The sequence below is a fragment of the Salvelinus alpinus genome, chromosome 35 (assembly GCF_045679555.1).
Source record: "Salvelinus alpinus chromosome 35, SLU_Salpinus.1, whole genome shotgun sequence".
NCBI classification, from domain to species: domain Eukaryota; kingdom Metazoa; phylum Chordata; class Actinopteri; order Salmoniformes; family Salmonidae; genus Salvelinus; species Salvelinus alpinus.
The window spans coordinates 14,046,651-14,074,467 of record NC_092120.1 but is presented as its reverse complement, the minus strand read 5'-3'; the positions used below and the strand labels follow the sequence as shown (position 1 = coordinate 14,074,467).

At 40.0% G+C, this 27,817-nt stretch overlaps 1 protein-coding gene across 13 annotated transcripts in view; it reads left to right on the top strand.

Moving 5' to 3' along the window:
* Nucleotides 1-14,487: 14,487 nt before the first annotated feature.
* Nucleotides 14,488-27,817, top strand: part of LOC139564211 (DNA-binding protein SATB1-like) — a 53,130-nt gene continuing 39,800 nt past the window's right edge. For 7 of the 13 annotated variants that reach the window (XM_071383527.1, XM_071383524.1, XM_071383520.1 and 4 more), the window contains exons 1-2: nucleotides 14,488-14,725; nucleotides 27,138-27,382. In XM_071383527.1, the coding sequence (XP_071239628.1) occupies nucleotides 27,163-27,382 (220 nt within the window). In that variant the 5' untranslated portion in view covers nucleotides 14,488-14,725; nucleotides 27,138-27,162. Of the gene's footprint in view, nucleotides 14,726-24,695; nucleotides 25,733-27,137; nucleotides 27,383-27,817 lie in introns of those variants that run through there. The other 6 variants (XM_071383529.1, XM_071383528.1, XM_071383526.1 and 3 more) reach the window with 3 other exon arrangements.

Genomic DNA, 27,817 nt, shown 5'->3' with positions numbered 1-27,817 from the left:
ATTTGTTATTAGGGCCACATCGCTCTCCATGGGAAGGCCTAATTGGTCTTCCCAGGTGGCCACTTGGAGAAACAGACAGAGGCAGTCTAGCAGTCACTCTCTGTGTCCAGTGGGACAGCAGCTGATAAAAAATGTACTTCATCTTGCAACTATAGGATTCTGCCAGTGTTGCACTCATACTAAGGTATCTCGCTCAAATGAGTTGTGTTTTTGTTTTGATCTGCATTCCTGTCAACCAATGTTCCCTCAAATTTTTTCGGCACTGAGTAAATTTATTCTGTGCAACTTTCAGTGCACGAGGCTGTACCCGCTTTAAATTACAGTTTCAACAGTGACCAAGTAGGCTACTGTGGCTATTCGATCATAACGTAGGCCTATCAAAGTGGCCTGACATCAAAACAATGGGGAAAATGCATCCCATAATAACATGGAAACAGCTGTTCTATCATTCAGCCTACAGTAGCACCCAATGTGTGGTGTTCAAAGTAGCCCCACATTCCATGAGACTTGAAAAAAACATGCAGGGCGTGACATTAACATGTTTATACACTTGTCCTTCAGACAAGGAGGTGACTGAAAATGTTGTTGTGTTGTTTGATGCAAGAAACCACTTTACAAAACAAAATGCATTATTATTCCCATACCGTTATTACAGAGAATCAGACAAATTATGTTAGCTACCCTCTGCCTATTGGCTACTTAGCTTATTCAAGCATTTTTCAAAATTATGACGTAAAATCTCTTTACCTGACTCACTTTTCAAAGTTTTGTGCTCTTGTAGGAAGCAATCACTCCCCTATTGCTGACTACAAATTATCTATATGTGGGATAATAACTCACTAACTAGCAAAGGATATGAACAAAATAATATAGGCCTACTGCAGCTCTGATTGGTCTGTGTAGAGTGCGAGCTGAGTCGGGCTGAGTTGTGCAATAGAATCCTACTCCAATGTGTTCTGCCTACAACAAAATTACATCGTTTTGCATTTGGAGTCTTGTATAGTTCATTTTGTTTCGGTATGTTGCATTTAAAGTGGATAATATTGCGTTGATTCGATCACAATTGCCACAGTAAAGGGAAATGTTGATATAGTTTTAACTAACAGGGAAAACTCTAGAAAGTTCAGTGAAGTTCAATCTCGTGCTTCTCTCAGAAGACTTGTATTTCTTCTGCTTTCTTCTACAAGGCAGTCCCAGTTTAAAGGGAACATTGGTGTCAACCATGTTCAATTTCTTCGTAAGGGGATCTTTTTTTGTCGAATAACTTAGTTTGTATGTACACACTACACTAGTGTGCAATTTGAGCAGATTGATGCTTGCGACCATGCCTTACTTTATAAGGTAGATGGGTGATGAGGATATGTGTACATTTATCATTTGCTACTGTATGTGTAGGCCTATAGAACACAGTGACATTTTCAGAAGGTCAGAGAGAGTAGCTTGCAAAATGTTTTCTAATATAACAACCATTAAACTCTGTAACTGTTTTAAAATCTCCATTGGCCTCATGGTGAAATCCCTGACAGATTTCCTTCCTCTCCAGCAACTGAGTTAGGAAGGACACCTGTTACTTTGTAGTGACTGGGTGTATTGATACACCATCCAAAGTGTAATTAATAACTTCACGATGCTCAAAGGGATATTCAGATATTTGACCAATTAAGTGCTCTTCTTTGCGAGGCATTGAAAAACCTCCCTGGTCTTCACTACTCAACTGAGGAACCTTACAGATAATTGTATGTGTGGGGTATAAAATAATGTTAACCACTATCATTGAACACGGAATGAGTCCATGCAACTTACTTTGAGATTTGTTAAGCACATATTTACTCCTGAACTTATTTAGGCTTGCCAAAACAAAGGGTTTGAATACTTATTGACTCAAGACATTTCAGCTTTACATTTATAAATCATTATAAACATTTTCTACAAACAAAATCCTCTTTGACATTATTGCGTATTGTCTGTAGATCAGTGACACAAAATCTCAATTTAATCTTTTTGAAATTCAGGCTGTAACACAACAAAATGTGGAAAAAGTAAAGGGGTGTGAAAACTTTCTGAACACACTGTTGGCTCGTATTACTTAGCCAACTGGAAGGATGAAGTAAGAAGTTAACGTTAAATGGGGTCTTCCTCAGCTGGAGCAAAAAATAGGATACTAAGTTCTCATAATGACTTTGCTTTACAGTGAGTAGGCTACTGAGACAGACAGTGATGTGGCGCTCAGTGGTGAGGCTGAGGCAGGCTGCAATCACTGAGGTATAATAAGAACTAGAGACTGCATCCAAGATGTCCAATTGTTGTTTTCAAGGCAATCTACTCAGGTTCTCATACGCCGATTCATGGACCATGTATATCTGGGTTGACCAACATCACATGAGCCCTAGCATCACATCATCTAAAAACCTGGCACACATTGGATGAATATAAAATGTGAATATCTTCGACTGTGAGTTATGAAGAACAAAAATAGGTCTCAGCAACTATTATTTGAATAATTCAATTGATGTTTTGTGCATGGAGGTGATGACTAAAGTGTCTTATTAGGAATTTTCTAATCTGACTTCTCTATGTGTCCGTCTATGGAAATTGTCTTTCTGGGCTGGGCGTCAGTTAAACTGCAGTACTGAAGCAAAACTATAGGAGCAATTGAAACCGTGCTTCTAGACCGGAAACCCTGGCTCCTTGGCTGCAATGCATGCAGGAGGAAGCAGAGGAGACAGAGAGAGAAGAAGCAAGCAGAGATAGAGGTTAGTACAGCGGTTCCCAAACATACATTTGGGGCCCCATATGGGGCGCCTAAGAAAATCTGTTCTAATCTTATCAAACAAGTCAGGAACAAAAAATGAAGAAGATATGTTTCAATATGCTTTCTTCCCCGTAGGCCTACTTTGAAATGCAATCAAACAATACAGTTCGAAAAAATGTCATACGATTTCATTTAAATTGGTGGTTGTTCGTCTTATCTCGATCGCCCACTGGAGTTTATAGTTAACCCATTACCAACTTTTTTTTTTACCACTACATCACTGATATTAATACAGAATCATAAGTAATATTCGAATAGATTATGTGAATGTGATAATAGGATCATCTGTTGATGTCTGTTTGTGCGGAGTTTGATTAGAACCACCACTTTTCCAGACCTGACTAAAACTCAATCACAGTTTATTGATTTGAACCTTTATTTGAACCTTTAAGTCAGTTAATAACAAATTCTTATTTACAATGACGGCCTAGGAACAGTGGGCTAACTGCCTTGTTCAGGGGCAGAATGACAGATTTTTACCTTGTCAGCTCAGGGATTCGATCTAGCAGCATTTCGGTTACCTGTTCAACGCTTTAACCACTAGGCTACCTGCCACCCCATTGGTATGGCAACTTTTACAGTAAATAGATTTATACTAATAATATCCAAATGTCAAAATGAACTCTGAAAATGACACACCACCACTTACAGTACCTATGGTATGACTCAACATGTGAATTGAACAAATACTTTCAACTTTCCCATGCTTTGTTGTTGCAGTAATTCTTTTCAGAACGCCCTCAATTTACCTGAAGTACCTCAACACAATTTTTCCAGTACTTTGCTAGACAACAAAGAATTCAAGGTACAAAGACAAGTGAACTGAGAGAAACAGAGCCCAAAACGTTTCTGTTTATTCCTCACATGCCATTCTGTGTAAGATAGCATGGGTTTATTCCATGAAATCACATCAAACAACATAAAATGAGAAGAGATAGTGAGATTTGTACTTTAGGAAGTTGTTTTAGCAATACATGAGATAGAGGTCTCAACAGTAACATGGGCTTGTGAAAGGTTTTCAGTGCTATCTTTCCTTCCGACAATAAGTATTGATTTGAAAATGAATGTACACATGTTTGGAGGATACAAGAAGACCACATTTTATTAAAATGCATCAGAGTTTAAAATTACAATATCTGAATACAGAAATCACTGTGGGTCTCCATTGCCCAGCTTTAGCATCTCAGGGTTAAATAGTATTATCTGTTGTGATTAAGGAGTGTGTAAAGGATACCTGATCTACCACTGAGACAGCCATGGGTGTCAATAGGGCTAATTAGCTCATTACACCGCTATTTAACTGTGCCATAATCATTCCATGTCATCACTTAAGCCTTGGTAGAGCATTGGGGCTCTGAGGGCTGAATACCCTGCAACCTCTGAAATGATCTGAAATATGGAATACTTAAGTTTGAGTGACTGATTAACAAGTTTGTGTGAATAGCTTTTATGAACTTTTCCAGCAACATACCCTCACAAAGAAAATCACCCCAAAAAAGTTATATGCGATGCTCATGGCTTTCTCTGTGAGTCTGTGGATTTTAAGGGCCACTTCTGTACTCAGAATTCTCCTCTCTATGGACTGATAGCACACGTTTGGGCAAAACAGTCACAGAAACATTGGACAGAAAAGTTTCAATGCAGTCACATTGATGTATTTATCAAACCTTTAACACCCCTCTCTTTTTGTCAACCTGCCACTTGCATAATTCCATTGATTTAATTCAACATGTGATCTTCTCATATCCCACATATTCCATGGTACAGTCATGCCTTCACTGACAGTCTCTAGTTGAGGAGAAGGGGGATGACTTCAGGGCCTGAATGCTGGCATGGCGTTGACCGTGCCTCTGCTCTCTGTGAAAGGAATGTGTTTGGTGTGGCATCAGCTCACTGCTGGCATCTAGGAGATGGGCTGCCAGTCCCCCATCAAATGCCACCGTCACACACACACACACACACAGAAACTTCGACCGTCACACTCGGCTCTCACCCCGTGCAGGGTAGTGATAGGCAGAGGAGGACGACCGAGGCTCCTTATCGACGCCAATCCAGATGAACCTAAAGACACGCTCCCCAATATCCCAGACTCACTCGCACTGTATTTGGCCACCATTAGCCGTCTTTTAGCTTCAGCAGTCCTAAGGCTAGGGTAGCCCCACTGCCAAGGTGCTCTCGTGATTTGCTGCTTCTCCCTGGGCTACGGGGCCTGTGGGCTTACTGGCCCATGGAGACTTAAGCCCCGGCCTCCCTGGGGGCTCTCGGCCAACTGAAGCGCTTGGCATGGGCTGAACCACCCCACGGATCCTTCCCAGAGCAGTGGATGACTATAATACTATCCTTTCACCGAGGGCCATGTCAGTCACGTGTCATTTGAAAGGATGAAGGGAATGTGTGGAGCTGGCCTGCTGGAGAGAGGGAGTTCACCTGCCTTCACATCACATCCCTCTCTCATAGGGTTCCAGTCAATGATGGCTTAAAATGGACCCATACTTAACTCGAGAATAATTGCCATTTTGGTATTGAAGTGTATAATGTACCCATGTCATTAGTGAGGCCTGGTTTAGATTATTGTGCAACTGGCTTAGTTGACAGTTAAAGTCACATTGCCAAGTACAATGGAAAGCACCCGTTATTTCTAAATCTAAATGCACTCACTGAATCAAAGGTAGTTATCAGCATTGTGTTTTCTTCATTGTCTGTCTATTGCAGTAGCAACGGCTTTCTCCTTTGTGAGACTTAATATTCTTATAGATAATTACTTGGAGACATATATCATTTCATAAGAACTGTCACAAGTAACAAAATAATTCAACCGAGACTGCGCCACTTCAACGCGAATATATCCAAGGAGTTAAAAACACATTGAGGGATTACTGTAATTTTTTATTAAGACATGTTGTTTTTTTAATTCTCTCCGACTGCTTTGCATTGATGGTTTTGATTAATATCTCTAGGAAGTGTTTGTGAGTAAGACGTATACCGCGATTCATCTGCAAAATAATCCAATCATTACCAGCTAATGACAGGGGGGTGAAAAATGATGCGTCTACCCCGGTACTCCCCAGCATGCGCGATGGCCCAATAGGCATGGTGGATGTGGGCCCCACCTGTCACAGCATTGCAGTAATTGCATTGTGGGTCCTCTCGCTCTCTCCTCTTGTCACTGTCTCCCTCCATCCTCTGCAGTTCAGCTGCACAGACAATACTGGTCTTAATGAAGTCGTCTGACGAGGTGGCAATTAAAGGCTTCTGTCGCCGTCACCGGGGGCAACCAGGAGCAGGGGAGGGGCGTGCTGATGTTTAATAGGAGGGAGGAGGGAGGCTAAGCTGCTATCAGAAGCAACTTGGAGCATAGAAGGATGAAGGGTTACTGTATGGGTAAACTAGAACAAGATAGTGTTAATGTGGAGATGGTGGGACTGAAGGACTCAGCAGGGCCCACCCAGTGCAATGATGTAGCAATACGATCAGCTTGATACTCCTGTGTAAATACCTTCATCTTTGCATGTTGACTTTACGTGTATGTGATATACAGTGCTTTCAAAAAGTTTTCGTACCCCTTGACTTATTACACATTTTGTTGTGGTACAGACTCCATTTAAAATGGATAAAAAAAAAAAAATCTGACCCATTTACACACAATACCCCACAATGACGAAGTGAAAACATGTTTTTAGAACTTTTTGTGAATGTATTGAAGATGAAATACAGAAATATCTTCTTGACACTACCGTTCAAAAGTTTGGGGTCACTTAGAAATGTCCTTGTTTTTGAAAAAAAAGCAAATGTGTTATTCATTAAAATAATATCAAATTGATCAGAAATACAGTGTAGACATTGCTAATGTTGTAAATTACTATTGTAGCTGGAAACGGCAGATTTTTTATGGAATATCTACATAGGCGTCCAGAGGCCCATTATCAGCAACCATCACTCCTGTGTTCCAACGGCACATTGTGTTAGCTAATCCAAGTTTATCATTTTAAAAGGCTAATTGATCATTAGAAAACCCTTTTGAAATTATGTTAGCACAGCTGAAAACTGTTGTCCTGATTAAAGAAGCAACAAAACTGTCCTTCTTTAGACTACTTGAGTATCTGGAGTATCAGCATTTGTGTGTTCGATTACAGGCTCAAAATGTCCAGAAACAAAGACCTTTCTTCTGAAACAGTGGATGATTTTGCCTGTGCTTAGCTCCATTCCATTTCTTCTTTATCCTGAAAAACTCCACAGTCCTTAATGATTACAAGCATATCCATAACATGATGCAGCCACCACTATGCTTGGGAATATGTAGAGTGGTATTCAGTAATGTGTTGTATTGGATTTGTGTTTGGGACAAAAAGTAATACTGCTTCTCCACATTTTTTGCAGTATTACTTTAGTACCTTGTTGCAAACAGGATGCATGTTTTGGAATATTTGTATTCTGTACAGGCTACCTTCTTTTCGCTCTGTCAATTATGTTAGCATTGTGTAGTAGCTACAATATTGTTGATCCATCCTCAGTTTTCTCTTATCACAGCTATTCAACTCTGTAACTGTTTTAAAATCACCATTAGCCTCATGGTGAAATCGCTAAGCGGTTTCCTTCCTCTCCGGCAACTGAGTTAGGAAGGACGCCTGTATCTTTGTAGTGACTGGGTGTATTGATAGACCATCCAAAGTGTAATTAATTACTTCACCATGCTCAAAGGGATATTCAATGTCTGCCTTTTGTATTTTTTTGAGGTAGTCATTCAAAAATGATGGTGAACATTATTATTGCATACAAGTGAGTCCATGCAACTTATTATGTGGCTTATAAAACAATGTTTTACTCCTGAACTTATTTAGGCTTGCCATAACAAAGGGGTTGAATAATCATTGACTCTAGACATTTCAGCTTTTATTGTGTGTAGGCCAGTGACCCAAAAATGCAAATTGAATACATTTTAAATTCAGGCTGTAACACAACAAAATGAGTTAAAAAGTCAAGGGGTGTAAATACTTTCTGAAGGCTCTGTAAATACTATGTTATGGATCATTTAATACTACTTTGGCATTTCATGTTTCATGTTCTGTATGATTGTAGAGTACAACAGTCTGGCATAACGTATAATAAGGCAAAGTATGGAAGCGAAGAAATGACCTGCCACATAGTATTTATATCGCACAAGCCTTACGTCAACATGCAGCGACATTTAAAGGTTTTACACAGGAGTTTTACACTGCTGACAGTTGCATCATTGCAATGGGCAAAGTATGGAAGCAAAGATAAAGCAAAGAAAGTATGGATGCAAAGAAATTAATTAAAATCAGTGATCTCTCCTTATTTGTCAACAAGTGTATGTCTATCTCTAAAAAGTTGTTAAATTGTTTAACACGGATACCTTTTTTTCTCTCAATTATTTATCTTCTAGGACAAATGTTAATTGAATCAGGCCTTAAATGCTAGGCTGAAGTGTTTTGACGACTTTAATGAAGCTGACACTTGCGACACGTTCACTCACTCACCCCCCCCCCCCCTCCCATCACACCATCCCACCCCTGATTGGCTTCAGGTGTGCCCTGACGCTTACAGACGTTGCCATGGTTACATCATGCATTCCACTCCTATATAATTATGTGGAATAACTTGACGTGGCTCCTCAACATAACAAAATAGTGTAAATATATCTCTCAGTACGTTCCACTCTCCTCACATCTCTACCCACACAGACTTCTTACTCTTCTCTCTCAAACAATTTGAGCGATGTGATACTATCCATGTCATCTGGAGTGTAGGCTACATTATATTTAGTCATATGTGACTTCACTTAATTGACACTCTTACTGTCTCACATATTGACAAAATAAAAACAATGACATGTATGAAAGTAACTCTTGGTAATTGCATGAGTAAACTATTGGAGGACATATTGGCGACCTCATTACTTTGAATAGCAAGTCACCCAATAAAGTACGAGGGCATATTACTTCATGCCCTGTCAAAAGTCAAGGTCCTCATTTTGGTCTGAGATAGGATAGGAAGACTATTGTTCAGAAAAAATCCAATGCCCTGGATATCTTGAGTTTAGCTGGCCCTTTAGTAATGAGTTCATTGTTAAACAACTTCAACAACCATATCCTGAGATGCAGGAGCAGAGAAAGTTCAAATTGTAACTCAATGTGCTCCCCTGTTACTTTTTGGAACTCTGTTAATTTGCAGAGATACTTCTGGCATCTTCAATACACTGTATGCTACTGTACCGCTAATGCACTGTACTGTACTGCTACTGTACTGCTACTACTACTGTACTGTAAATCTTTATTTTTTACAGTAAGTAACACAGTCCAGTATGTGTTGGTAATTGGGAGTCAGTTGAATTGAGTGATGACTCATTTCCCCTCAATAGCTATAAGGGCAAGGGAAATTAGGTCACATGGTCAAGCAAAACTCCTGGCCGTAGGCTTAAAGTACCCTACACTCAATGACTCATTCACACTCTCAATGACTCACTCACACTCTCAATGACTCACTCACAATATCAATGACTCACTCACACTCTCAATGACTCACTTACACTCTCAGTAACTCACTCACACAATATGATTCACTCACACACACTCAATGAATCACTCACACTCAATGGCTCACACACTCTCAAGGACTCCCTCACACTCTCAATGACTCACTCACACTCAATTTTTCACTCACACTCAATGACTCACTCACACTCAATGACTCACACACTCTCAATGACTCACTCACACTCAATGACTCACACACTCTCAATGACTCACTCACACTCTCAATGACTCACTCACACTCAATGACTCACTCACACTCAATGACTCATTCACACTCAATGACTCACTCACACTCAATGACTCATTCATTCTCAATGACTCCAAACAAATCAAAATAATGACAGAGAGAAATTCTCCTTTGGTGTTCATCAGTCATTGATTGTCAGCATCCTTTGGGCCCACCCAACATATGTTTGACAAAATGAATGTAATTTGCCAGTCGCAAGCTTTCTGGTTTACAATATGAGCATTGCTATCAACCCTTATCCATCGTTAGTTTTACAAAATCTGAAAAACTTCAGATACAGTAGGCTACGTCCCAAGCATTTAATTCACAAATAGACACATTACCAACACACAAGCTCTCAAGTTCAGTGAGGAGCGTATTACTGTGGAATAGGTAGGCCTACCATTAATAATGCCTAGCCAGGGGATGTGGCAACACTACTCCTCTCATGGCCGCTTCCTTATCAACGATTCAGTCGTGTGAGTTTGGATCTGTCTAATTACATTAGTTTAATTAAGCACGGCTAATAGACTCTCCTGGAAGATATGATGTCTTGCTGTGACTGGAGCGCCGTGTTGAGATGCATGTCAAACACACAGACAGGGGCATTGTGGGGACTCCAAATGCTTTGTATTGGCAGACATGTCAGACCAGGCAGCTCGGAGTGGAGGGCTGCAGGTTAGATAAAGTTCAACTACTGGGAGAGTTAATCAACGGAACTTACTGTAATTGCCTATGGAATGTTTCAGCATACTGTAAACTCAGCTTGTAGCCTACCAATAACTGAACAAGTGAGTATTGACATGTAAATGTAATTTTCTTGTGTGATTGTAATAACTGAAAGATCATTGTTTTGTCTTGTATTTCACTTACAGGAAGCATAAAGGTGACAGCAAGTATGGATTTAGCCTCGGAAGCCCAGGCTTCAACTAGACGAGGTTTGGAAGGATGGTCTCACAAGACTAGTTTGGATGACAAGGGTATGAAATGCACTGTTGAATGTTCTGTTATTACAACACATCTCTGACTGAGTGTGTAGCCATACACTTGGGGCAGTAGTTAGCCAACGGCTACAGAGTTGGACCTGTGGCCGAAAGGTGGCAGGTATGAATCCCAGGCCAGGCGCTGGAAAAACGGTCGGAATTGATCTGGCAACTGAAGGGCTGCTGGTTCACATCCTCAAGACATTCCCCTATCGTTGATCCCTTGGGCAAGGCCCTTAACCCCACAACATGCTCTGCACTGCAGCTTGACCCTGTGCTCATCTCACCTGTATACGTGATGTCTGGGGGGTGGGGGGGAGAACAGAGCGGAAGACACATTTCTGTTGTTCGCTGTAACTAATGGACAATAAATTGTATTTGATACACTTTACTGACATTTAGCAGCCATTAACAACCAGTGGGCAAACAGACGTGATAAATACTTTTACTGAGAACCTAGGACTGTGAACCTGACTGACTGACACACCATTAGTGCAGTAGGCATATTAGGCATGTGCAGTTTGGATAGGGCCTCTGTGGGTCAGCTTACTGTTCTGCTTGGTTCTCCTCTTCAGAGTCATCCCTGACGGAGCACAGCAGCATCTTGAGGGAGCAGATGAATGAGGATTAATAGCGTTTCATCTGGGCTGTGAGCATGTTTAACACAGCAGAACACATCCAGTTAAACATAAAGGTCCCATTGCCACATGCAGAATTGGGGAAAGGTAGAGGCTACAAAGGAGGGAGGGTAGGGGGGGCATTGAGTTCAAATTCCCTCTTTGATTTGTAAGGGGTGAAAATAGAGTTCGCCCTGTGAAATTCACCCTGTGAAATGGTGAAATTATCAGAAAACAACATGAAATGCTGGAAAATACAAGTAGATGACAAGTGCTAGTTTGGATTCCTCAGGAATTCATGTTAAGCATAAAAGGTGATGAGAAGTTAATTATGAAAGAGAGTAACTCAAGCGAGCAGTAAACAGTAACCGCAAAATCAAAACAATCAAACACATTCCAGATTTAGACGAGACGTCTGACTCGTGGCTCAAGGCATATTTTTTAGACAAATTACATTCAGTAGAAAATAGTCTGTAATTAAAATAGACCCACTTGATGTAAATGCAATGATGTCTTGCCATTAAGGTGGTTGGAAACATTAATTCTGGAGTGTTGAACCCTTGTAATCTTAAAAGTACTGTTTACTGTCTTCAGAAAAACACAGACAATTAAAATGTTTCATGGACCCAGCCCATGGTGTTGCTTGATCATGATTTGTGTTAACTTCACTTCACACATCTCAGTTATTTTTAACCATATTCCTAGCAAGAGAGGTTTCCATGTTACTACAGCTCAGTGCAGAATAGTTGATGATATGCATTATCATTGCTATTTGGAATATCCGTAATACTTCTCCAATACTCACAACTATCAAAGTGTAATGTCTCTATAGAGATAGTTATTATACAGTTATTACAGTTTCAAACATATTACTATTACATTTAGCAGTTTTGTAAATTTCATGTGTGGTTGTTGGTCAATGAGATGAAAAGCAAAATAATTGTATAAAATGTCCCCAAACTGATGGGTGAGAAATCAGTATTATGGGGAGAAAAGGTCATCACTTTTCTGCTTCCGTCCTCTGAGTTCTGCCATATGTCTGATGCAAACGTCATAGTAGTCCCCCTTGTGGCCAAAGTGGGGAAAACATATCAGTGCTTCAGCAACTAATCAAGTGGAGGATAGACATTTGAGTAAATACGTACATTGTTTGTTATCCATATCTTTAACTTCTACTGAGGCAAATTACAAACTTAAACATAAAATAACAGTAAAAAACGTATACTCCGAATCCCTTTAACTGTAACTTTGGAACCCACTTCATTCTCCCATGAGAATGCAGTAAATGTGCGTGCAATCGTGAATCATATGGAGAAACTGATGTTTTTAATGTAGGTTTCAGATATTACTCATCATGAAACCAAAATGGCTTTTGTGGATTCCCAAACCCACAACAAAAACACCTTTCTGAGAAGTATTTCTTCCTGTGCCTTACAATAAACCTGCATCCATATAAAACCAGTTGAAATAGTTAACATTACACTCATTCTTACTTGTTACAAAGTAGTAGGCCTACCAGTAAAGTAATTGTTATGCTACAACTCCTTCTGTGATTTAAGTTTAGTTCTTTATGTTGAGCTGCAGCTACTGGTACCTCTGTGTGCACGTTGCAATAATAAATCAAAGATCAAATTGTCAATCACTTAGTCCAGACAATGTACTCTACACGCACGCACACACACACAAACACACACACACACATAAGAGAGAGAGAGAGAGAACATTCTGTAACTATCATATAGGATTAAAAAACAGTCCTCGTTACATCATCCTAGAAGTACCTTAGGCTTTATTCCAAAAATGTATTAGATAACACATTCTGAGGAAAAGTCAATTACACAATTAACTGACCACGTCCTCATAGGCTACATAGTTTGGTCATGTAATACAACCACTCTGTTCCTTTGAATGTTTACACATGCATTCCCTTTGCAGTGCATGGCCATCATTGACTAGTCTTTCGATCACTCATTTTTAAGTCACATTATGAAACATATCAAAGTTACCTACATTTAATTACCTATACTTTACAAAGCATTACGCACGTTTTCACATTGGCAAAATGTTTTCAACCCACTGCATTTATATTTTCAACCCACCCCTTACTGTATTTATACATGTGAAACTATAGGATTTAGCTAAACTTATTTAAATTGTTTTACTAGAAATGTGAGAAAACCTCTCATATAGACTGCAATTAACTTTTAGCAAATTAAATACACGTAAATGTTATTTTTCTCTCAACACCTATAACCGCCTTTTGTTAAATTGTTAACACATTTTCAAACAGGCATAATCCAATAACCTAATAGAGTAAAATGATATAGAAAATCTAATTCAGTATTTTATTAGCTTTGGACTAATAAAGCCTTATAGGTGGCACTCTTATCGACCACAAGATGATTTTCAATTCGATTGTGCCATACAGTAGCCATCAATGCGCCATTTTCGGCTACTGTATTAACTATGGCTGAAGCAACAGCTTGCTATCTTAAGTGATTTAAATGGTAGATATAGAATGCCAAAGGCATTTTTCTTACATAGAAAGTAGGCTATATTATGTATATGTTATTATTGTTATTTTTACATTTTATTCGTTGTAAATGTAATTACTGTTATTTTTAAGTATGTGTGTGTGTGTGTGTTATCTTTGCAATGCAAAAGCCTTTCAATAAGTTTGTCTCGTATAGCAGTTTTTAGTATCTTTTCAACAGACATTGATGGAAATTAAACAATGAAGTGGTTATTTTATCGCTTGTTTGGTTAACCATGGATGAAATGTTAGGATATGATAACCGGTGCTGTAATTTATTTGATACTTGATGTTGTGGTCTGAGACCAGGTTGGATACCAACACTACAAACCACTGCATAGGAAGCCTCTATAGTTTTATATTATCCGGCAGGACCAATTTGAGAGTTTGGACAATATAATGATCCTTTGCCATGCACCATTGTTAAAAAGAGGCTATGCGCACCCTCAAACAAATGTATCTTATGAACACGCAATGTTTTATATTATCAGTCGTTTTTCTTGACACCCAAACATGTGGCGTGTAGATATGAAAATGAATGAGTGTGAACGCTCTCCTGGCAGTCGGCTCCTATCTGCTATTCCCGCGTCGAGCTCCCTGGAGACCCTGGAGAGCGCGCCGGGAGAAGAGCGTTGTAAAAACCAAAGTGGGACACGAGACAAGCTGCGCCACAGCTGGCAAATCATCGATTTGAGCATCAGAAACGGGGAGGGGCGGTTCGTTTACCTGCCACCCTTTCAAAGAAACCCTCCTCCCATGCCGCTACTCAAATCTACCACACTCGCGCAGCACACGTTGCTCGCATTTGCGCTCAATTCTGGCTCTCCGAAGTTCAGCTTTGCGCAGTCTTTGCGAGTGCAGTTTTGACAGCTCGTGTGTTCCTCTCAACCGTAGGAATTTCCCGAGCAGTTTTGGATCGGTCAAGGTGGAGCAGACTCTATTAGAATTCTGAACTTTTGATGGAAAACAAGAGGCTTCACGGTAACTGCTAACTTTGAAGGTATTGTGACATTTTCTCCTGAATTCATTTTTTTATTTTTCAATTCAACAGAACCTGCTTATTTTTGCTATTTGCTATTTTGTAGGCTACTGATAGACTGGAATGTCCACCTATTTTAAAAATGTAACGTTAGGTGTGATCCTTGAATGAACGGAAGTAGACTTTGACAGTAAGCGTTTAAGTCAGTTGACCAACAGTTTTCAGACCCTTCTCGATAACCGACTAAAGGCCAAAATGCATCTGAATATAGGCACATTTATGTCTTCTATTTAGAGAAGACAATCTCTACGTTCTGAGTGCATGATTTATGATAAGCTATAGATGAAATACTACAATAGGCTATAATATGTAAATGTATATACTTTTGTGTCGCGTTTAGTTCAGTTGTAAATAATAACTTGGCATATTCCAGACTTAATAGGCACCCATGAATGAGGTTAAACCGATTCATGTACATTGCGCATCTTGAGGGAACGCACCAACTCTGTGCTTCCTTATCTTTTCAGCTCGGTGATGTAGCCTATAGGCTACCTGCAAACTTGGCTAGAAAAATGCATTACATGACCAGTATTTGTTTTGAGTGATGTCTTGGAATAACCCCAATAGAAAAACATTAGCCACCTTTTATAGTTATACAACTGTATATAGGCATAGATAACAGTGTCTTTGACAAAAGTCAATTTTCTGTCGCGTCAATTGTTTGACATGCTGTTAGATTAATTATATACATTCTGAACGTGTCAATTTGCATCACGTGTTAATAACAAGTAGGCTAAGTAGTCTATTACCCTTTACCAACAGGCCATGATAGCCCCCCCTCCTTGTTTTGCCAATGGGTGTTTTATGAAGTCAAGTGATAATCGTTCAAACTTGAGTCTATGCTTATTTTAAGACAGAACTCACACATTCCAATGAATCCATATAGTTTAAGATAGTTATCCAGATAACTTTACATTTTCCAGGATTCAAACAATAGGTGAGCTTTAATAGTCAGAGAACATAGTTATTATACCGTACTACTTATATATCTAACGCTGCACTATTAAGAATTGCTTTATAATAGCTTCATAATCAAATGCCTTTTAGCCTAATGGAACTAAAATAATAAATTAAGAAATAAAGTGGATTGCGAACATATTGAATATCCCCTTTTGCAATGGTTGAGTTGACAACATGTATTGCAACTGATAGTGAGCATATTGGGTAAAAGTAGTGATGATGGCCTTGAGTTTTTGTCTAATTGAGGTTTTTGTAATTGTGCTGATAAGGTGTTTTCATTAAGATCCAGATGAGTGTGTGTGTAAGGGCAGTTGGGAAGTTGTAGTGTGCCAATGTGAGATTGTGTGGGCATAGTTGTGTTGTGGTTTTGTTCAGGTTCGACAGTCTCTTTCATATATCTCAGTACGGCTTGGATTCTTGACAAGCCATAATCACTAGCATTGCTGCTGACTTAGATTAATCTGATCTGATTCACTGATCACCAATAGGTAAACAAGCTGTCTGTTGTCTCAGCCCTGAAAAATGTCATGGTATCTTTATATCAGCTAATATTAGTAAAATAATGCTAACTGGAAAATATTTATTTATTAAAACAATTATTCCACAGGAACATCAGGTAAAATCAGCATGATATGGGGAATTGCATTTACCATAGTTACGTTTTAAGTAATCTTATTGTTAAGTTTTAAGTATTCTTTTACAGGAGCAAAAGTTTGTATGTCTAATATTTCTAACTAGCCTATGCAATATGTTATAGAAGAAGTTGATTTGACTAATCTAGAGCGTAAACTTTTTTCTTTCCACTGCTGACTGTGTGCTGAGAGTGTGATAGTCCTGTACGCTGAGAGTGTGATAGTCCTGTACGCTGATAGTGTGATAGTCCTGTACGCTGAGAGTGTGATAGTCCTGTACGCTGAGAGTGTGATAGTCCTGTACGCTGAGAGTGTGATAGTCCTGTACGCTGAGAGTGTGATAGTCCTGTACGCTGAGAGTGTGATAGTCCTGTACGCTGAGAGTGTGATAGTCCTGTATGCTGAGAGTGTGATAGTCCTGTACGCTGAGAGTGTGATAGTCCTGTACGCTGAGAGTGTGATAGTCCTGTACACTGAGAGTGTGATAGTCCTGTATGCTGAGAGTGTGATAGTCCTGTATGCTGAGTGTCTGGTAGTCCTGTATGCTGAGAGTGTGATAGTCCTGTACGCTGAGAGTGTGATAGTCCAGTATGCTGAGAGTGTGATAGTCCTGTATGCTGAGAGTGTGATAGTCCTGCCATTAGTAGTGCTCATGCATTTTTTTAAATGTCAAAGTGGCACAAGCTGGAGAAAACCAGGTTATGGTTTTAATAGAGGTGATTGTATCTTGTCAAATCTCTCACCGTTTGAGGAGCTGTTGTGGTTAATCTGGTCACTATTTCACAGAACAATGTCACAGCCCTTTTCCTGTTTGAGCGACCGTGTCACTTCTTGTAAGTCCTGTTTAAGATGAAAGACTGAACGTTGAACGTTGAGCGCTGCTGGTAGCCCTCTCAGTCTCACTTTCTGCTTACTAAAACCAGTCTTAACACTTAGCTAGCCGTTGTGAAAGTGGCACACACACACTCACAAACACACACACACAAACACACACACACTCCTTGATCTTTTACCAAAATCTGTTACTTAACGTTATTTGACAGGAACAACACAAGTCAGATGGTGAGCACAGTGCTAACAGTCCAGATACCTAACAGGACACAGATCCAATAGTCATGCTCAGAAGAAGCCTATCATTGTGCCATAACTGTTTCATGTTCACATACCCTTTTGCAAATTCCTTTGACATGTAATAATGACCATAAGGCGATCAATTATCAAGAATAAAAGCAGAAGAAATACCAAGACATTTAACTGCCTGTCTTTGCCTATAGATGTTTTTGAGGTTATCAAAAGTCGGGTTATATTTGTTAGTGCACCAAAGTGAAAGTAGTGCGCGTCTTTGTTATTGACTGCTCTGTAATAGCAGGAAATCAACCTACTGTTTGAGAACTGTTAGAAACACACATAGGGGATCTCTCCCTCTCCTCTCCACCCTACTCATCTTCGTGGCACTTTTGCCTCACATCTCCAATAATTGCCACTTCATTTGTCAGGTCGCTCTAGCATACGAGAGAAGATTCTGAGGGAGCGGAGGCTTTGCAGGCTCAGCTGAATGTTGGCTGCTGCTCTTAACATACAGTACAGAAAACAGGAGTAGGGTGTGCAACTCATAGTGCTCTTTCAGATGAGGTCCCCACAGCAGTTAAACAGCAGTTGTGGTAAGGGATGTAGGGTTGGAAGTACATAGTAATAGATACTAACTTACATAATAGGTGGGCGAGAGGAAACAACGTCTTCAGTTCATGTATTGACCCTAAGAGACCAATTAGGCAGTACAGTACATCATAGAGGTTTTCTCTTTGCTACTGATGTGGAACTTCTCCTCAAGAACACATGATGAAGGCTCAACGACACTCAACAACACTGACGCTTGAAACTGAATTATTCACTCAAGATTCTTGCAGTTGTAGCTTGTTTCTGAAGAAGAAAAAAAAGATGTTGACTCTAAATGGTAAAACCTCCAGACTTTTTTTTTTTTTTTTTTAAACGATGGCTTCAGGTTAGGGTGTAGCTAACAGAGTCTGGGGCTTCTTCAAAATACCACCTACGAAGATCTCTACATTATTAAAATTCATACAGCCAAGTACTTGGAGAGTTTAGAGTTGGGTTGTGTCTCGCTGTGCTGAGACTGATATCTAGGGTAAAACCATTAATCGTCTTTACCACCCTCGATAATTAGCACTGTAGAAATAACAGCTCAGCAAACAGTGAAATTATACCTGTGGTAGGGAGCAGAGTAAATACCTGTTTAGCTGCCAGCAAATGCATTTATTAGACTGTCGCCAGTAAATAAGAGGCCTGTCTCGTTTTTTAATGTGTGGCTCTTTGGGGATTCCACCTCCTCTGAAATAGGTATGTTATGATTGCTAATAGAGAACAAAGGTAACAATGAATCTTAGCCTTTTTGATGACATGCTGCAACCAGTTTTGGTTTTAGGTCTTTGTCTTAATAGGGATTGTTTACACATTCCAGGGCTCAGTGTCAAACATGTAAAAAGGCCTGACAATTACAGACATACCACCCTGGATGCGCACTTGTATGCAACTGCAGAGTTACAGCACATTTTGCCATGATCTGAGACTCCTTTAAAAGGGGGATATGTTGCCCCAGCATGTTGAAAACAATTTATTTTGGCATATGCTTTGCATACTGTTGATCCAGATTCCTTGGCTTAACGATAAAAGCTTGCATTGTTTCTGGTCCTCACAATCAGCACTGTTCGGTTGAATGGGGAGCCTGTCTTTCCACAGAGATAAATAACCAAAGTCTGTCATGTCGATTCTGTCACGGTTTGGCAAAATTACATTTCTGTAAAAAATTGAATAGCAATTGTTTGCATGCTTCACGGCACCATAACAAACACAATTTGAAACACATGTTGACTGATACCTTGAACTTTTTATAATTCAAATCACCTTATTTCAGGCCCAACATATGTTTTGATTTCTTGATTTTTTTTAATTGTGTTTTATTTTTATGCTTGTCGTTATCCGATCTGTGTAGGTTTTCCTGAATCCTTTGTTCAGATAATGCAACAAAAAAGGAACCGAGTGCTTTGGTGGAATTCGCATCCTGCTAAGATCAGCTTGTTAATACCCACCCACATACTCCGATGAAACCATTTCAACCGATACTGTATTCTCTTGTACACACAAACACAACCTCAACCATTCCCTTGTCAAATGTTTTGTACAGTGGTGGATGATGAATCCTTTGACTGCAGATTAAATGTGCAGAGGAAAATATGTAGATAAAACTGCATTGACAAGTTTTCACTCCTTATCCAATTCTCCCACCCAGGCCTATGGAATGGTTGGCTCAGTAGCCTTTCTGTGTACTGGGCATAGTAAAAATTCGTATCACCTGCCCACATTCACTTAACCCTCTTAAGAGTTCTCCTGCACCAACCGTAGTTTTGTCCTTTCAAGTATCCTCCACAGCAGAGTATATGGCATCCTATGCATCATCTTTGGCCCCCCCCTCACTGTGTAGCTTAACAACAAAGCGTGGACAAAGCCATCTTCAGTGTTGCTTTCCGAAACACACAACCCTGTCTCTCTAGCTATTAATTGTTGATGTGTTGCAATCCACGAGGCAGAAATTACAGTTCTAATTATTCAGTCATGTGATGAGCACTGGCCCTGCAACCAGTGACAGAAAAGTCATTTCCAAGGCCCTGAAACTGATGCTAGTTGATTGTTCTATGACTAATTTGTTTTATAATTCGATAAAAGCGAAGGGGGATAAACAAGCCGATACATGGTCCTCTCACCAGCCTCGGGGACACAATCATTTGTTTTGAATCATTAATAAAGATTCCTGTGGGCAGACTAAAACGAGGCCAGCTCTGGCCCGGTCGTCGTCGTGGCACCACTGTCGCTACGGCTGCTGTGGCTCGGGACAGTGGTCTTGACCTTACGATGCATATAGGCCCAGACAGACACAGAGCCGAGACCAGCTCACTCTCAGATACTGAGAAACCTGTGTTTCCGTGTGTGGGGGGACAGTGCACACCACACATCGTCCTAGCGGTGGGCGTCAGAGTTCCGTTCTGTGAGGCAAAATAGTATATTTTGTAAGAGAGCGCGGCTTCTCAAAATCGTCACCGTCTCATTTCTGTTACTCTTTGATGCCAGCGTCTACGACTTGACGCATACTGTGAGGCCTGTTCAGAGGAAAGTGAAAAGGTCTTCCAGTAAGTGGGCAGGGACGTCGTCCGGTTCTATTTTGGACATTGGTGTTCATTTGAATCTCACTCTCCTTCTCCGACGATGACACAACACTGCCAAATCAGAATTTTACCTTCTTTCACTTTTAATACAAAAGCATACTGACTATGAGGGCCTAATATAGAGCCTACAACTCGTTCAGTTTAAAGAACACTATCCATTGCTGATATGGAATATCTTGCATATTCAGGTTCACTGCTTAACGACTGAGTACTCAAAGGATCTCTCAGTTACTCAATCATTACTTTTTAGTAATAGTTCATTTGTATATGTGGCACACCATGCAGTACTGCTGGAAATGTCCCTTCAACTAAAACAATTTGCACCGGACACTATCCTCCTCAAGTTTTCATGTGACTTTGGTAATTGGCTTGCTGTCTACACACTCTCAATGCAAACACACTCTTGCAAATACCTACTACTGTATAAACAATATCTCATTAGTGGAGAGGGAATTTGTGCATGTACTATAATAATGTTTTGACACATTCACACCAATATTAATAATACACCGATTATTGAATTCCTCATTGGCTTATTAGTGCCTTCTTTTTTTTGTGTGCTTTCATATATCCCAGATCCTACACAGCAAACTGAGGTCTGCACTGACAGCATTACCCCATGCTGTTAGTATTCACACACTGCTAAGACGCAGACAGACTCATTTGTATTAGATAATCCAAATAATCGTATTAATGCCCATTAAAGTGGTGAGCATGAAGACATCACAACACCTACATACTGTGTGTGATGACGTGTTCGGCATCTGGGACAACAAAGAAACCACGTCGTCCTAGACGCTAAGCCAACATTGCAGCGTTCGCTCATGCCACTTTCTTTTGCAGGATCTTAACATGTTAAAGAGTAGATTATAAACTGGTTGTTAAAACTGACCTTGTACTTATTTTCTCTCCATTATTTAACAAGGGACTTCATGATCGTTTTATGTGATGGTATAGTGAGGGTCAAAGAAGGGGCTACAATATGGCAATAATAACTGTAAAGTTATATAATATGGTGGTGCAAAAGATGGCAAAGCTGATAGCACAATAGAAGGGATCATGAGTAGGTGTTGTAAAATATTGTAACTAAATCATATGGCTCAAGTATTACACTATTTAACAGAGATTCATCTTTAAAGACATTCATTATATTGACATCGTTTATTTTATTGAAGATGTGCATGTCAAACCACTGCTTCATAATAAGGAGCTCAGCTATAACATCACCCATCTCTTACAAACATGTAATAACACATATGCCTTGGCCCTGGTAAATATATCACAATAGTGTGTTTGTAATCAGCTGGTATTGATAGAGGCCTTTCAGTGTGAAAAATATTTTATTCTCTCTGATACAAAAACCTATATGTTAATTGATAATCAGTACTGTTGATTCAGTGGTGTAGTCAGTGCAAATCTGTGCCCTTCTGGATGTCAGAGGGTTTTCACAGCCATGTTTGTGCCAACGTCGCTGGCAGTGGTAGCACCTGTTGGCATTGTCAGAACCTGGCTGGCAGGGTTATCAATGCTCTCTGATGGTCTCCCACAATCACAGTGGAAATGACAGTGGCTGCTTGCGTCACGGCAGATAACAATTTGCCCGACTATAGCTCGCATTCGCTGTTATTTCTATGTCCATGTCCACTCTGACAGATATGAAAACGTACACCCAACCGAATGTACAGAACGCGGCATGTGTTGTCTCTCAAAACTATTTTGATAACAAAGATTTTATGTATTTAGCTTGGAATTTTCCCAATGTGTTAAATAAAACTTTGACCCTGCTATTACAGGTGATATCATGTGAAATGAGCAACGGATTTGACCCAAAAAGATTGATAGTTGTTCTTGTACATTTTACTACATCACCAGTAGTAACACTGTAATAACATAGTAATAGCCCCAGAATATCGCTTTGTCCTTTTCATCTTTATTATCATGCACCTTACTTGATTAACACAAATGAATACGGCAGTACTCTGTTGATGAATGCAGTATGAATTTTGCAGTTTAGCCAGTTTTTACATCTCTGTACAACCCAACATTTTATAGATAGGCTACTAAGTTTATTGAATTGTGAAATACACCTGACTAGTTTGAACCTTAGAAGGTAAGGTTTTAACATTGGAGCATACAGTATGGGTTTCCTGTGACAGGCCACAGACACGGGACAGCATCACTTACCGGCAGCACAGACTCACTGCTTTGAAAGTGACTGACATTGAGCTAGGTGTTGTTGTTGACTCAAGACAGTGTTCTACCTCAACTTGATACCGCTGACTCTTACCTTGCTCTGTTTACTTCCGGCTCAAACGTTTTTCAGCAATACATTCATTGGGAATACAGTGACTCGGGTGCTCTTTCTATCAAAAAACATCAAACACTCACATTTGTATGCGATAAAGAGGTCAACTGCTGGGTCAATCCTTACAAAGCTTGAACACCATAAAGTAACACCTTCTTGGCTTAAAACTCCGTAAACAGGTATGAACTAAGAGTTTCCCTGAGCTCAAGATGTCTCATCTCTAGGAATCATCTCTCAGGAATTTAAGAGAAACCCTCTTTTGAAGAGTTGGACTTTTTATGACAAATCTTTTCCCCTCACATATTTCTTTCTGCTCGCCTCTATGTGTGTTATTGACAAAACAACAGGGTTTTTTTGTGTGGGAGGAGATTTATGATTTGACTTAACATTTCTGGGAGCTATAGGCCTTACCATGGTTTATGACTAAATACTACAATATATATACAACATTTTGTTTCTATATGCAACATTTCCTCTGTGTTTGACCAAAGAGGTAGGCAATCACTGCATATATAGAGTTTGTGTTTATGGTTTGCAAGGTATTAATGCGTCCTGTTTTGGTTGGTTTCCTTTTTAGCTTTTTTTCTGAATCCTGACTGCCTTGTTTTCATGTTGTGTTGACAACATGCCTGATATACTGTACCTAATATCTTGGTCTGTCTCTGAAAGTATTTGCACCCACATTTGTTTTTGTTTATTGTCCCCTGCTGACAATCTTTTCATGTAGAATAGTGTTTTATCTCAGGGTATGCAGGATAACTGTAAGGATTTACATTCTTTGATTCTGTGTGACAATTGATGTTATCTCTACGTTGTTTGTACAGACGTATGTTTTATAGCATCGCTGTGCTGTGCACATTGCCATTTGAGCAAGAATAATTGTGTTGTGATGTATATAGGAATAGACAGCAACATTGCTTTCCGTTATAGACAATACTTTGTTCAACAGAAGTTGTAAGGCACCTGCCTTGACAGTGATGTCCTTGAGGTGTGCCTCTAGGGTCTTGGGAAGGTCGCACTGACTCTCTCCCAGTCTCCCCTCTCTCCTGTGCGAGGTTAGGACAGTGTCATATTTGTGGTCAGGGAAAGTCAGTACCGTAATCCAATCTTTTTAGTAGTAGAGGATTGGCTATGCTCTCTATTGCGTTGTCACCCGTGTGTAGGGCTGCTCGTAGCATGTGTGCAATGAATGCACTGTGTACATAAACTATTTAGAAAGGCACCAGAACAGCTTTTGCTCACCACCCTCTACTTCTATGATGTGTGCTGTAGCAATAAGACATATTCAGCCATGAGGCACCTCTAAGTGATATGCAAACACAGTTAACAGGCTTGTGTTCACACCTAACAGATTTCATCTCTCTTCAATAATCCTAATATCGGATTTTGAAATTATTATTGTAGGCTATTATTCATCTTATTATGGGAAAAGTTCAGGAAAATAATAGTAACCATGTAATAAACAAACAGCCTATTATAATTCGGGATACCAATTTTGTTTGTTTGTTTATTTATTTGTATGCACAATAAGAATATCTTACGGGTCGAGTAGGCTACTCAGGACTGACGTAGATCAATAGCCAAAATGGCATGGGAGTTATTCTATTGTGCTCTCTCAGATAGCATTTCAGTGATGTGCGGTTTATATCGGCCTATTTGAACCATTTCCACATGTTCCTCCTGTAGCCTATATAATGTCCATTCGCATAGCATCTCGAATATGTATAGCCTATGCGCGCCTCTGTGTATGTGCATGTGTGTGTGTGTTATTCAGTAATAAATGCAGAACCGCCTCACTCCAATCAAGCTGATTAAAAATTCCTGCGCGCACAGCCGGAAATCGCACCATCCTCTGTTTTCTTTGCACTTTTTACTTTATTTTAGGTTCTACACTCCGCCAGGACATCAGCTGTCGCGAGTGGCTCCCTTCAACACTCGATATGCAGGTTAAATCGTCTTGTTTTAGGGGTATTTTCTTTTGAAATGAGGAGGAGAAAGGGAAAGCACAGGCAGCACCAGCAAGGGGAGTGATGAGTCAATACAACTCATAATTTAATGGGGACACAGAAGGGGAAAGCGAGAAAGAAAGAAGAGCTCCCGTCCGGACGCAAATCAAACCAACAGAAAGAACAAATATCGCAAGCAGCTGTTATGCATCCATAGCAAGCCTTAAATCGACATTGGAAAGTAAATCGCACTTTTTAACATGGGTGTGCATATCGTTGCGCCATCGTCTCTACATGAGATAGCAGATCATTGTCGATAAAAAAAAATCTAGAGAAGCCGAATTTATTGAATACACGATATTTTTGTATGCGTTTATACATCAGGATTGTTCGCGACTGGTAGAAATAACAGATTTCAGCACCGCTTATCACTATCCGATGTTCTATTCACGACTGACTGATAATCGTGGTGGATACGTTGTGTTAACTCGTTGCACTTGTAACGGATGGACTATGCTCGAGACAGTTATCCAGTTTATTGTATCAGGTGTTATTTTCCTCCGCTACTTCTAATAAGACGTAAGAATTACTATTTTTCCAGTGAGCAAATAATTCGATTTATTTAGGCTATACTGTACAGACTTAATTCCTTACCAATGTTATCGTATCCCAGTCTGTCTCGACGTCTTCTTTTATATAGATTTGGGTTGCTCTTTTGTATATCAACCTTTCATCTCTCAAAAGAAGAACACATTTCTGTAGAGGACCTATCATTTAAACCTAGAAAGCATCAGACATTGAAGTTTTCTTTCCCTTGACAAAACTTGAAGAAGGCATCGTTCACCAAGACTTCAATATATGCTTTCGAGTTTTGAAGTGCTGAGTTTCAGGTTGGTTTGCCCTAAATGTAACTTAACTTGTGTTTTGCACTCTTGCTTGTCTTTTTTAAAGGTCATTCAGAAATCCTGCCCTGGACTACCACCATATCCGGGTCTGGATTCTGTTGCCCCTATTTAAACAATTAGTTGCTTCATTGCATATCATGAATGAGATAGTTCATGATCATGTCTGTGCTGGTGGGAAGGTGGGGGTACATTATTTTGACCTGTTCAATTTTTGTTTAAATAAAAAAATAAAAAACTTTGTATTGCACAATGTAAACACTGTATAATAACCCAACTGAATGTAGCCTTCATTTTTATTTTATTTTATGAAACACCATAACAGATACTTATTAAAATGTTGCTAAGCAAATGGTGTGTATTAGGTGTTTAACCCTGTCATTCAGTTGTGGAGAGACTGTCAAGGTGTTGATTGTGTGCTTCCTGCAGTCAGTGGCTGTGTATGTGGGCGGCAGGTAGCCTAGTGGTTAGAGTGTTGGGCCAGTAACCAAAAGGTTGCTGTATCAAATTAAAAATGTGTTTTCAATAATCAGGTGTTTCCGGCATGTCAGACTTCACCTTGTCCTCTGTCCATTCTTTTTTTCTGATTGCACTTTTAATTTCTGATAGGCTCAAAGGTATAAAAAGTCAGCATTCTTTCTAATGGTACTGCTTTCATTTAGTTTTACCTCACATTTTGTAGTCTTCTCTTAAATTTAAAGAGCAATTTAAAGAGACCTCCCACACAATTTGTTTTCCTCATATCATGTCCTGTTTAGGCACATGTGATACCACTCTGTCATAACAATGTTCTTCAGGTCCCTTGCCTTTTTATGCTTTTTTCCCACAAAGCCTGTCTGGTAATTTTTTTTGTGGGGGGAGTGCTGAAAGTGACTCAGGCTGAATATGTTTAGCTCTACTCTCTCAGCCTTCACTTCACTGTTGCAAGGCTTGTGGGCTTGTGCTGTGAACTGCAGTAATCATCGGAGTGGAATCTTTCTGCAAATTAATGTGTTTGCACAAAAATGGGCTTGTTTGCCCACCATATGGGAATCCGTAGTGGGACAGACATACATAATACATGCTCTGAAAAATGGGAACATTACGATGGCACGAAACATTGTGAGTGCCAAGTAATGAAAGCACAAAATTGGCAGTTATTGTTGTAACTGTTATGTTATTGTTATGTGCTTTTTCCCATAGATAGATGTTCATGTTGACAAGTTATCACTCTCTTTTTTCTAACCTTTTCAATGTCCAAACAATCAACCCTAAAAAGATAATTTGGCATACTTCATATCATGCATTTGAATATGATGTGCTTACTGTGTGAAGGCCTTACATGTCCATGAAACCCCCTAATGTCCTGCCAGCTAGTTAACACCCAGACTGTCCCTGTCTTATCTCCTCCCAGGTGATAGTGAGCAGAGGTGCTGAGAATGATGGACCATCTCAGCGAGGCGTGCCTGGGGAAGGAGAACTGTGACCTGGTCAACAGCATGGGTGACCGCGACTCCAAGGCCCCCCCAGCCAAGCTGGCCCGGCTGGAACAGAACGGCAGCCCCCTGGGCAGGGCCCGCCTGGGCAGCACGGGGGCCAAGCTGGCCGGGGTACCCTACAAACCCTCGGGACACCTCCTCAAGAACTGCCACAAGAGGGGTGAGTGACACTGGTCAGGGTGGTGTGTGTTTATGTGTGTAGGTGTGTGAGATAGCAAAATATAATCCCTCAGACACTTCAAAAGGACCCTCAGTACAAGTAGGCCCAAATTATGGCCTGTGTGTGTTTGGCAAGATGGGAGAGAGGTGGAATGTCGTAAGTGTGTGTGTGTGTGTGTACTGTCTGTGTTTACAATTATAATGTCTTCATGGTTCACAAGTGTCATGTTGTCATGGTTTTGTTTCCATCTTCCTGTGCAAACCGATTTAAATTTCCCTTAGTCATCTTAGTGCACACACCCACACTTAGGCCTATCTACGAAGACCCATTGTTTATACCGAAGCCGTTTGAGAATTATTACTGTGTTATTCTGCATAGCACTGCATCACTGTTTCTCTCCTGTTGTTGTTTATTATAGAGAATGTAGGTCCCCCA